The 12,805-nt window shown below is 37.4% G+C and overlaps 2 protein-coding genes across 5 annotated transcripts; one reads left to right on the plus strand and one right to left on the minus strand.

Annotated features, from left to right (window-relative positions):
• The first annotated feature begins 749 nt into the window (after positions 1-749).
• LOC107009092 lies at positions 750-5,112 on the plus strand. Of its 3 annotated transcripts, XM_015208363.2 has the most exons (6): positions 750-907; positions 2,788-2,911; positions 3,244-3,409; positions 3,543-3,605; positions 4,381-4,458; positions 4,560-5,112. In XM_015208363.2, exons 2-6 carry the CDS (start codon positions 2,793-2,795, stop codon positions 4,668-4,670), a joined length of 537 nt encoding a protein of 178 aa, XP_015063849.1. In that variant the 5' UTR covers positions 750-907; positions 2,788-2,792; the 3' UTR covers positions 4,671-5,112. The 3 variants fall into 3 exon arrangements, with proteins under 3 accessions (XP_015063849.1, XP_015063851.1, XP_015063852.1); XM_015208365.2 differs by lacking the exon at positions 3,543-3,605; XM_015208366.1 differs by lacking the exons at positions 750-907; positions 2,788-2,911 and adding an exon at positions 2,918-3,175.
• A 440-nt stretch (positions 5,113-5,552) lies between these two features.
• LOC107011435 (ARF guanine-nucleotide exchange factor GNOM-like) lies at positions 5,553-12,450 on the minus strand. 2 transcript variants are annotated; one of them, XM_015210943.2, is made up of 3 exons: positions 12,244-12,450; positions 10,269-11,049; positions 5,553-9,534 (listed from the first exon to the last, which is right to left on the minus strand). In XM_015210943.2, the coding sequence occupies exons 2-3, from the start codon at positions 10,962-10,964 to the stop codon at positions 5,980-5,982; spliced, it is 4,251 nt and encodes a 1,416-aa protein (XP_015066429.1). In that variant the 5' UTR covers positions 10,965-11,049; positions 12,244-12,450; the 3' UTR covers positions 5,553-5,979. The 2 variants fall into 2 exon arrangements, with proteins under 2 accessions (XP_015066429.1, XP_015066430.1); XM_015210944.2 differs by lacking the exon at positions 12,244-12,450 and adding an exon at positions 11,553-12,197.
• Between the last annotated feature and the right edge of the window lie 355 nt (positions 12,451-12,805).

Raw genomic sequence — 12,805 nt, forward strand, 5'->3', positions numbered from 1 at the left:
GGGGGGGGGGGGGGGGATGTTTGGTTTGGAGAAGAAAACTAGGGGTGGAGGATCCTTTTATTTATTAAATTTTAAAATTATTTTTTAATTATTTGAATAAAAAATATTATTTGTCATTAATTCATTGGTCAGTTTTCATTTTTATTTAAAAATAATTATTTAATAACTTTTTTTTATACGAATAACATATTGGCATTATTTAATTCGTCACTTTACACGTCATTCGCGAGTGTAACACACACGCCTTATGTATTTCTGTTGATATTAAAAAAGTGTTAAAATGACACAGCAAAACTCTATATTAGGTTTCTAAAATGAATATTGTCTAGTTAAAATGTCTAAGTCATATATCGTGTCAACTTTAGAGGGCCACCAATGAGTTAACCCTAGATTAAAGGTTCTTTGAGGCTTGCAATCATCCAATCATAAGAATGTCGAGTTCTTCTTAGATTGTATTTTTATTGCTTCTATTTATATAGGTAATATTAACAATGTTCGCCAAAAAAAATAATGATTTTTTCTTATTTTACCCTCGTAATTATACATTTCTAAAACTAGCTCCTAAAACCTAACCGTATACATTAATTAATATGAAATATTATTATAATATTAATCATCAGTACAGTAAAGAGGATAAGTGAAGTGTATGGGGAAGTATATGTTTAAATTTTTATTTATAAAGCAAAAAAAATAATTAATTATTTAGATCTGTTTTAAACTTATATTATCTACTCTATTTTGAAAGAAAAACCTATTTATTGTCTCATTTTAGAAGTAGACCAGAAAGTGAAAAGGCTCAGAGAACAGTGTCATAGTTTGACACCGTCGTCATCGTATCATCTCCGCCGTCTTCTCCGCCATCCACCGCCGTTTGTCTCCGCCATTCACCGTTGACACAGGCATCCAGGTTCTTTACCTTTCATCTTCCTCTATTGTTATCGCAAATTCTTGACTGAGATTCTTTATCCATTACGTTTTGCAACGTTAAGCGGTTTGAATAAATTACTTGTGCGTTTTCTTGGCATCTTTTCTCTTCTTGTCTATGCTTAGGACTCCAGTTTGGTTGATTTCTCAATTGGGGTTTTTTGTATTAATGGATTAGGGCAATAGAGGTCTTAAAAAGATGATTTCCTTTACTTGGTATAAACTGGGTATATCGTATAGTTCAAGATTAGGTTTTTGGTTGCATTATTGTATCTTTCTTGACTAAAGTTTTCTTCTTTTTGTTTATATTCATATATGAATCGGGTTTCAGTTTTGGGTTTCTTGCCCCTCCCCTTCGTCCTGGTGGGCTGGGTGGGGCTTTTCTGTTGATTTGTAAGTTCCAGTAACATGGAGTGTGTGGATTATGCATTGCTTCGGAACAGTTACACCTCCTAAACTAGTTCAAAAGTTGCCTATTTGAATCTTTTATATCAATTATACTCTATTTGGATGTTGTCTCCAATTTCACAGCCGTTTGTCTCCGCCATTCACCGTCGACATAGGTATCTGGGTTCTTTACGTTTTCATCTTCCTCTATTATTATCGCAAATTCTTGACTGATATTCTTTATCCATTTCGATTTTGTTATGATACATGGTTTGAATCTATCACTTTTGTTGCACTGTGTTTTCTAGGCATCTTTATCTTCTTCTCTATGCTCAGTACTCCAATTTGGTTGATTTTTCAATTTGTTTTTCTTTGTATTAATCGATTTCGCCGTTGGTTATATGGTTATTAAAAAGACGCTTTAATGGCATAAAGTATAAATTGGGTGTGTAATATAGGTGTTGAAAAGACCATTTTCTTTTATGGCATAAAGTATAAATTGGGTATATCCTATAGCTCAAGATTAGGTTTCTTGTTGCATTATGTTATCTTTCTTGATTAGCCTGGAAGTTTCTTTTTAGTTATATAGATTGGGTTTTCTTTTTTTGGTTCTTTGCCCCGGCCTTTCATTCCGTAGAGGTTGGGTGGGGGCTTTTCTGTTCATTTTTAAGTTTCTCTAACATGGAATCTGGACTATGCATTGCTTTGCGAACAATTACGCCTGGATATTTGAATCTTTTATGTCAATTCTACTTTATTTGGATTTGGACTATGTTGTCAGTGTCACATTTTTCATAGTTCCGAAATTTGGCCAAAGATTTGTGAAACATCAGTTATGTAACTTACAATATGGTCTTGAAAACTAATATGTCAGCATCAGCAAACGGAGTGTAATCCCACAATTAACCCATAGGAAGGGTAACGTAATCGCATACCTTATCTCTACCTTGAAAAGGTGGAGCTACTGTTTTTGATGGACCCTCAACTCAAAACAGATGAAAAAGATGACAATAGCAATAAGCAGGAAAAATCTCAACCTCACTTGATAAAATTGTCCTTCTCCTTCATAATTTTTTCGTCTTTCTTCATTTAGATTCTACATTCTTGTAAGCCAGCTGATGCGAGTGTTGACTGATCTTGTTCAGATTATCCCTTTTAACAAGTTCCTTTTTCAATATTCATTTATTCCCAAGGTTGTTAAGCTATTCATTAGCGAGCTTTAAAATCTTTATTTTCAGATGATACTTGGATACTGTTTGTGGTGTGAAGTGATGCTTACATAAGTGAAGAAGCTGTGCAGTTTTCTAAAACATGGCTCACTTATCTTATTTTACTCTACATTATCTTGCAATTCACATTATGGGCTTGTAGATTTAAACTGAGCTTTTTGGTTTCCTTCTGCTGTTCTCTTCCAATAAAATGAATCAAAAGAGGTTAAGCAATGAAGTCTCATTGACTCTCTTGAATTTATTTCAGCAATTATGAAGCGGAAGAGGCAATCTAAAATAACAGATTTGAACTTTGATGTGTTGAAGCACGTTATGTATCATGTTGCTGTGTCACCTGATGGAGCTGGAAATCTTGCCCGAACTTTATCAGTGTAAGTATCATTCCCGATATCTCTCTCTTGTTTATGTTTCTTAATTCTAGATTACTGTTGACCTTATTTACCGTGACTTCTATGTCCTTTCCTATTCTTTTGATGTGATTAACTACTCTTTCTGTTATTAACTTTGAAATTGAGTTCCTGTCAAAGCTGATGTATCATCTATGTGTATCAACTTCTGCCTTGTATATGACCCAACATATGTCCTATGGGTGTCTACAATTTCGTGTTACAACATCAAAAGGGGTCCAGTAAAAGGTGTCTGCATATCTCTTGTGGTTATCTTGCAGATTATGCTGCTTCTGATCCTGATTTCCTCATCACAGCTGCAGACTGTTCAAGGAACTTGCTGATGATTCTGACATCTTAAAAGCCGCGGCGTTTGATCAAGTTAACCTTTCTGGTATTCATGAATCATTCTGGCGACCTGCTGGGATGTTATGTAGGTGCTTACCAACCGGAAATCCAACTGCTTTCAACACAATAAGAAAGGTACAGAACTCCTGTTTTGGGCATATCAGAAAGTTCTATCAGTGTTGTGCAATGCCCTTAGTAGCTTCAGGTCACTTCTCTTTTACATGGTTGCATTTCTGCTCGGATTATTGCTAAAAAGCCTGTATTGCAGAATGCAGAGATATTGAATGTTTCTTATGAGATTCTCAAGAGGGACATGTTCCGTGGAAAAATGGTATTAATATTAAATTCTTCTTGTTGACGACATTTAGGGATGGCAATGGGGCAGGGTGGGTGCAGGGTGGAGCGGGTTTAAGCCTATGCTGGGTACATCATTGCGGGTGTGGGGCGGGTTGAAATATTTATTTTTCAATTCTTAGTGGGCGGTGCGGGTGCGAATTGAAATGTTTTTTTAAGTCAGGTTAAATAGATTTTTTCAATACATGCTAAATACGAAACTGAATTGCCTTTTCTTTCTATTTACAATAACTGTTAATATTTGAAAAGACAATAAGTTTTATCTAAACCATGTTATAATCCTAGTTTAGATGTTGAATTTCTTTTTGTTTTTAAAGACGAGAAATGTTTTATAGAAAGAGATAGACAACAAACGAGCCTCCTTTGGTCACTTATACATCTAGAATTTCTGAGACTTACAATACTACGGTAATTATGCATCATAATATTATAGTATATAATAATCCAATCTATATTAGTACATGTATACTTAGGTAATTATGCATCATAACATGAGTTCAAAACATGCTTAGTAGAATTTTTGAGATTTGCAGACACAAAAAAACAGCTTATGCGGAGCGGGATTATATGGGGCGGGTTGAAAATAGTAGATCAGTGTATGTGGGGAGGGGTTGGACGGGTTAAGGTCTTTGCGGGCTTATGCGGGTTTGCCGCGCAACCGTCCCACCCCATTGCCATCCCTAACGACATTTATACCAGTCACCGATTTAATTTCTTCTTTGATTTAGGCTGACAATAATGTTGACCTGCAGATTCTTTTGGTAAGAAGCACAGCTCTTGAAATTGCAAATACCAGGGCAAGGAAGAAGGCTTTTGCAGCTGCCATAGATGTTGGTATTTTAACTTTAATATTGTTAAATTGAATTTATAAGATGACATCAACTTCTAATTTCTCTGCATGAAACATGTGGTATAATGCATGTACAACCAGGACTGCTCAAGTACTTGTGATGCCGTTGATGCTCAAATTGAAACTATTGAGCAGTTTTTAGAAATGTTGAAGGCTGTATTGAAAGTAATGAGAAGTCAGATTGCTCAATGAGGTTGAGCTGATGCCTAGCTTTTTGATGCCGCATGAGCGTTTAAGTGTTAAACATCTTCAAAGACGAGGACTCAGACAAAATTGAAGTTCAGCATTTGGGGCTTTAAATATGGGTTACGTAGCTTGCTGAGTGGTTAAAATCCTCGTCGTTATTGTCAGTGAGCAGTTATATCAGACATAATTGTCACTTCTAACTTGCCAATTTTGGTGCGCTCTGTGTATCTTTGTTTCTACCGTTTTTCTTTTAACATATTATGGTGTCAGACTGAAATATCTCAGTTCAGAGAGTATGTAAATCTATTTGCAAACACTTCCATCTTTGCATAGATGTGATCGATGGATGATAAAGCCTTGTAATGTGGTGGCAAGAATTGGCCTATATTTCAACTTGGTCAGAAAACGGGTTTGCATATTTCAACTTAATCAGTCTTTAGGTGCTCAATGGTGTCCCTAACACCCTGTTTAAGGTTTGCTTTTGTTCCTTTTTAATGTTTCGTGCAGATTTCAATGAAGTTACATTGTGCCGAGAAAGTTTTCAGAAGCAAAAGATATTAGGAAGCAAAACAGCGTGGAAAGGAAATAAAACTCTATTATTGGACCAAAATCTAAGTTGCTTCTCAAATCTCAGTTGCTTATGTAATCAGGTTAAAAACAACAAAAATAAGAAGGCAATTTGCCAAAATTCACATGCTCAGTGTGTAAATCCTTGCTAGTTCAGTAAATTATACAGTGAAATAACAACATAAAAGTAGCACCAAACAATTTTGTCTTGATATTGCTGTGTTTTATATCCATGTTTTTCGGTATGGTCTTGCATCAAACAGTATAAGAGCAATCTATATCTTATATGTAATTGGAACACATAATTTTTAAGAAACCAAATGTATCAACTAACCGTAACCTTTCATACCATCATATATCAATCGCTAATTTGTAGTGAAGTCAATATTGTACAGCAAAAATGGTAACAGCTAAGTTATCAAACTTAAAAGTGCAGCAACCGCTACAGAAGCTCAAAATTGCACGAGGCAACCCTCCCTATTCTTCCCCCGAAAGCCAACAAGGCTCTGTTAACAGTAAAGCACCATATAGCATTCAGAATGGAGATATCACAACTTGTAAATCAGAAATCATCTTTGCTCCAGCAGGTTGTAGCTTGTGCTTCAATGAACGTATTTCGCCTAACGCCTGACACGTTCTCAGCTGCACAATGTGTCCTCCCACCATGCTAATGATGGTCATGGATAAAGAATGTCAGTTTCACCAAATGAAGCGTTGTCATCAACCACATGAATCTTCAGTATGTGTTTTAACTAGGTGAGACTAGAACACTTCCCTCTGAGAGAGGGCTACATCCAGCTTGAATTTGCTGCTTTTGCAACTGCTCCAATTCACTAGAAGGGAAAACTTCTGATTGAAGGGATGGACATATTTTGTGCACATGCAACCACGTTAGTTGCCAGAAACTGTCCCCTCCTACAGGATCACTTGGTATGAGAATTCCACTAGTTTTCATGATAAGTAGAGTGTTCTTTAGGAGTTCAGGGACAAGTTCTGGAATCTTCTCACTCCGTCTACCTTTAAATTTCATCTTCATGCATCTTTCAGTATGATCCAGTAACCCTAACCATAGTTTGCAGAAGGATGGCAACTGTGAGAGATGCTCCAGTGATTGTAGAAACACTTTGAACATGAGCTTCAGAGACAGAAAAATTGCTCCTTCTATGCTCCTGTAATCCTTCAAGGAACCTTGTGGTGCAAGTTCCAGCAATTCATCCAGCATTGTAAAGATGATCTGATCAAAACACTGCAACCACAGATCAGTTGAAATGTGAATCCCCTCAACTACTGTCAAGCACCTCTGCAACATCAAGATGGCATGACCTCGCACCTCTTCTCTCCAATCCAAACAAAACTTTCTGAGTCCCTGTACCAGCCTCAACCACATCTCAGTTATATCCTGAGACATTTTCATAGCAGCCTCTTCCCCCAGAGCATCCTTTGTTTTGTGAGACCATCTAACAAGACAAACAAGTGACCCAGCCATCAGGTCTAAGGATCTCACAGCTTGATCAACACTTCCAATGCGGGAGTCAGCAAAATGGCTTGCCGCATTTAAACAAAGGATGTAATTAGCAGGCAGTAGGTGGGCCCCATCAGCCATGATGAATGATAGAGTTTCAAATCCTGCTTCAGAAGCTTCTGGATGCCGAGCTGTAATAGAAAGCAGAGATATAATTGTCCGCCAGCCCATATTAGATCGTATCTGCATAGCGTTTGATTTGACAAGGTGCATCACCTCCTGGGTTATCTGTTCAAGAAAAGCATCGGCGACCCTTGCATCAAGCTTTAAGATGAGTTGCAGTGACTTGAGGAGCTCATCTGTGAGGTTTTCCTTGTAAGGAAGCAACCTTTGGCATATCCGAAGCAGACCAAAAACAGCCTTCTCTACTAAAGTACAAGGCATTGTTGTTGACTGGACAACACTTGCTATGTGCTCATAAACAACTTGCCAAAGGAGCATTATCCTATCCCGGTTGTTTATCGTGATTGCAATCAGCAACTCTAGACAGAATACTGCAGTCTCTTCATCTTCCAGAGAGATATTTCCCTTATGAGGCCGGCCCGCAGCCATCACGAGGGCCCGGACAAGCTGTGAAAGGGACTCTGCTTGCAAAAACTTACTCTCAGCAAAGATGGTGTCAATGTGACAATTCTGAATAGTCTGAAGAGTCTGCTGACGGGCAGCAAGCTGCTTTTCATTTGGCTGAGGTGCAGGTTCTTCTGCATCAAGATATAACAGTTGGCTAAATCGGCCCATTAAGCCAGATGACTTCCTTGATGGAGCCAATGAAGGCACATGAGGTGCTGATGGGGAAGCTGCAGCAGGTTTGCTTTTGTAGGCATCAGAAGTAGAATCCACATCATCAGCAGCATCATTAAAAAGACGAGTAGGAAGAAGGCCAAAGTTATGCAAGCTCAAAATGCATTCCAGGATGTTTTTCCAACCAGAACGAATATGGTCCCCATACTTGTTTGCTATTGTAAAGACAGCTAAAGTGGCCAATCTAGCTTTATTATCTTGGGCAAATGTAACAATAAATTCATCAGTATATGATGGAAGCAAAAGAGTTGTGAACTTGCATAGAGATACTACTAAATCATCCAATACATCATCAAAGCTGTAGGAGGCTGAAATTTTGGCAATGGCAAGAAATCCATCAATGCATGTTTGCCAGACATCTTCCTGCTCCACATGATCTAAAACCACTGAGATGGAAGCAATTGTCTGACCAGACAGCATAGCGAACATATCATAATCAAGATAAGGTCCATGATCACAGACAATAAACGGGGAAGTTTGCCTCGATTTGTGGACCAGACCAATCCAATGACTTGGTGGCAGCACTGGGGTATCAGCACCTCGATCTGAGGAAATCCGGATCTCATTCTCACAGATGGAGTGGTAAAGCTCAGACAAAAATTCTCGAGGGAGGTCATTTCCTCCGTTTATTCTCCGGTTGTTGCGGATGAAATCTTCCTCCGTCATCTTCTTCTTGACCTGTGTATTGTGTTGATCCGTATTCAGCATGATTAGTGAATATGATAACACAAGTGCAGCATCTTTGTTAGCCAGAACATCTGGTGCTTGCTCATAATATCGTTCAGAGAACGCTTCAAGCACCCTGTGTATTTTCTGTGATTCTCCAGGCAATCTGAACGTCTCCAAGAATATACGCAAGGCAGTGTCTAGGTTCATATCCTGAAAATCAAATGTCCTTGAAAATTCATGAAGCACTTGAATATAGAATTCTTCATGACTTCCCAAGAAGTCCCCAACAAGATTCTTATCCAAGCCATTTGAAAATCTAAAGAAACATGCTACACTTTCTGGATCAAGTTTATCAGGTAACAGATGCACTGCTTGGAGATATTCCATACCCTTCTTTGGATCACGGTTAAAGTGATCAACACCAACCAACAACTTTTTCTTTATTTGCTTCATCTTATGGACAAAAGGAACCCAATGATCAGGATCATTATAGTCCTTGCATATTTCTACCCAAAATGGTCTAAATTCATCAAGATTAAATGAACCTTGATCTGAAACTAATGAATCCCGGCCTATTCTCTCAGCCATACCCTGAATCATGGCAATTAGACCATCCAGGGCAAGCGTATTTAGAGCTGAAAGTGGACTATTAACTGGAAATGTGCTTTTTGATAACAGGTTGGCAAGTTCTTCAAAAATATTGCTGCAGGATATGTCACAATCATAATTTGCATACATTTCTGCCACGAACATATGCTGTCTGCAGAAGTCAACAAGTGTTTCCATGGCAACCTCCTGAAGTTGATACGACGCTCCATGCTTGCTCTGGGCAATCTTCAGTAAAACACCAGAGAAAAAGGCTTCAAGTTGTAGCTTTAACTTAAAACGCAGATGATGATACAAATTTAAAACAATGCTACAAACTGTCGAAAGAATTAAAGGACTCATTGACAACCCAAAACGCATCAGATTGTGGAACAATTCCTCCTGTATCAGAGCCAACAACTTGGGATGATCTCCAAAAGCAGCACCACCTAGTTCTATGGCTGAATTAATTAAACCCAGCGCAAATAATGGGACATCTTCTTCATACGCTATAGGGTTGGATCTTGAACCAATTTCAATGGACTCCATCACATTCAGAAGAGAACATAGGAAATGAAATATCTCCACCATGCAGGGGACCCCATGAGGATCCATCATTGGGTTTTCTCCATTACAGGCGATATCCTTTTTTCTAGTTTTCTCATCTGTTTGATCATTCCCTACGGCCACATCAAAACATCCATTGTCTTCTTGTTTCTTGCCAGTCTGCAAGAAAATGGCATTATGAATCACAATATACAAGAGGGTGATACTAGTATTCAAGTTTCAAGAACTTAAGAAATGAAATATCTAAATCTCAAAAACCTTAGCTGATATAATTTAGAGCTCAGGAAAACTATCAATAGACAGAAAACACCCGAGTCCCCAATATGTTAGTAAACTGCTCTGTGTCTAAAATGCATCATACGAGATCCAGTTCAAAGCAGTTAAATTTATCAGTTTGGTCTTAGGCCTAAATTAGTGTACAGGCTGAATTGAAAGCCATAAGTATGCAAGCTCCATAACTAGGAGAGTGAGCTAATATACAGGAAATTGACAAGACTCAAAAGTGTAAGCCATTCTAGGGTCAAGTTAGTGAGCGTAATTTACATCAATTGCATTGGATTTCAAAGAGTAAACTTTATTCCTTAGCATCTCCGTGTTTGGATTCTTGCAACTGCTTATTTAGATAAGGCTTATATGATTTTTTATCAACATTAATTCTGTTTACATAATAGTTGGTCTTTTTCTAGGAAGTGTTTACCCTGTATGGTAAACTCTGATTAAGAAAATGATGTAGCATAAAGTTGTAAGTTCACAATAAAATATATACAAACAAGCCCTCATACGTGAAACAGTGCTTTGAGTAATTGTCTGTTGAAAGTTACACTAACATAAAAGTGAATGCCCTACCTCCAAGTAACAATACAGGGGCCGAAAAGAAAGAGAATCTCAATTACCTCTGGATCAGCACACACTCTGCTTTCAATGTCAGGCAGGTGAACGAAGATACATCTAACCAATTCATGCATCGTGTGGCGTGCTATTCTCTGCAGAAGTTCACTTTTAGCACTTGCTTGATGAACCAATCGGAAGCAAGTGTTTACTATGTTGCATACGTGATGGTTGGTCAAATTCTTTGATGCTTTACTTTTCATACAAGCCAAAAGAACTTGAAGTATCTTCATTAGCACCACTTCCTCAGAGGCAGGATCAGTCACTTCAAAACGGCAGCTTGTCACAGCGTCAACTATCTGCTGCAAAGCTTTGTCCACATTCATGTCAGCTGATTCGATTATTCCTAGAGTCAAGAACTTGTAAACAGATGACAATGCAACACCAGTTATCGGTGCACCAGTCTCATCAGATTGGATCACATCCAAGAAGGGCTTAAGGTATAGAAGTGGATCAACATTGTTCCACTCATGTCTCCATGAGAATATCTTTTTTCTTAATTCCTTGAAAGATTGGATGAGAGAATACTCGAGTTGATCATCTTCAGCAGTATAACGAAATCCCCACCTAACATTTCTCCTCATCACGGCTAAAACAGCACCAATTTCTGAATTCACCATACATTCTAAGGCACCTCTGGAAGGCTTTATAGTATGATCCTTGGGTTCTACTCCACTCTGCTGATTAGGGCACCCCATCATAATTTTAACTTATGATTCAGTTCACTTCAATTGGAAATGTATGAAAAAACAATGAATCAGGCTGCTGCTTGGCCGAACCGTTACCCTGAGCAGCAACAAGTTGTTTGATATGAGATAAGTAAAGCAATGAAGTGAGAAAGCAAAGAATGAAGACACTTCCTGTATCTCGTCCATGCTAATAAATGTGGATATGAAACTAAGACTTAAAAGGTCAACAATCCTGACAGGCTCATAGCAGAACTATATGAACACCAACATCAAGAAAGAAACTTCAGAAAAAATGGTTTACTTGTTCATAACAAAGATAGTCACTTTGTCATAGAAGATAAAGAATGTAACAGGACCATATACACATATATCCAGTTAAGATCTATGCATTTCTTACTGTTTAATAACACCATGTATTTAGATGCTCAAACAGTAATTTAATCCAAGTCAGTTGAGATAAACATGGATTTCTATGCAAACAAACAAAAAATCTGCATGCCATGCAACAAGAAATTCCTTATCTATCTAAAGCGCGGCACTATGCAGAGCAGCCCTGTAAGCCATGGGTTGAATAAAATTTTGAATCCGACAAATATTTACCTCTATTACCATGCTAACACATACTATTCCAAGTATCATAGCTAGTGCACTAGTACATACTCGTCAAGTAATTCATATTTCTCCACTTGCGCGAGGGTTCAAAATCAAGCCTTTTTTCTTTGTCTCTTTCAACATTTTAATAAACCAATCTAAAAGCTTTAGGTCACATTTACTTGATCACTCTGCCAGGCAATCACATTAGAATTTTTCGAGCAAGATTCACAAACCAATGCCTAACTCTACAAACCTGGTGTCCAGATAAGTAGAGATACTAAGCTTTGCCTTACATGTTTTGAATCCATAGAACAACAACTATAAATTTCACCCCTATCTCCCTTGAAACAAAAAAGGAAGGAGAAAACCGAAAACATATTCAACACCATCATGTTTAAATTTGTCAATTACGCCATCAGCACTACCATCCAAAAAGAAAATATGACGGCAGGGGAGGGGCATAGAAAGGATCTCAAAAATGATCCAAGATCATCCCTTTAGCGAATTCGAAAGCACAGGCAATGCGCCATAGTGTTGTCCAAAATGAAAATTCGGCAGATATAATAAGTAATTGATCAAATCTTAAAATTGGAATTGTCAGATCTAAATCAATTTCCAATCAGATCAGCAAAATTGAGTGATTAAAAAAGGGAATTTGGAAGAGTAACACAGTGGATCGAACGGAAAAATGAGATACCTTTATAGACGATTCCCAGCCCCGAATTGAGAGCTGTTCGTCTGAGGGTCGTCGGAGTCCGGCAGACGGCCACACTTTTGGTATACTTAATTTTGATTTTGAAAAGTCTTCTTTGTCAAATCTCTATGGAACGGGTCGGAACTCGGATCTTTTCCCCCTTTTTGTTTCGCAAGTGTTAGAGAAGACGAATAACACGTGCTGCTCTCTTCTTTTTCTAATTTAGAAATAAAATCGTAGTATTATTATTACCTACTTCTTTCTTCTCATTTTCTTTTTCCCTTAATTAGTTTGTCAAATTATAATTTAATGTTTTACTTTTATAATCATCGATTAAATTTGGATCTTTGAGCAAAACTCATTATTTTTAGTTATTATAAAATTTCAAACTTTTAATTTCAATTTAGTATTTAACTTCTTTTTTATTGTCAAACACTAAGCACTATTTAGTTGTTGTATGAAAAAAAAACATTATTTGCTAGTATTACTCTTTCAATATCAAATTATAATTTTTACAAAATTAAAAAATTTATAATTTCATAAATAATATTATCATAAAATATGA

The sequence above is a fragment of the Solanum pennellii genome, chromosome 2 (assembly GCF_001406875.1).
Source record: "Solanum pennellii chromosome 2, SPENNV200".
Lineage (NCBI taxonomy): Eukaryota > Viridiplantae > Streptophyta > Magnoliopsida > Solanales > Solanaceae > Solanum > Solanum pennellii.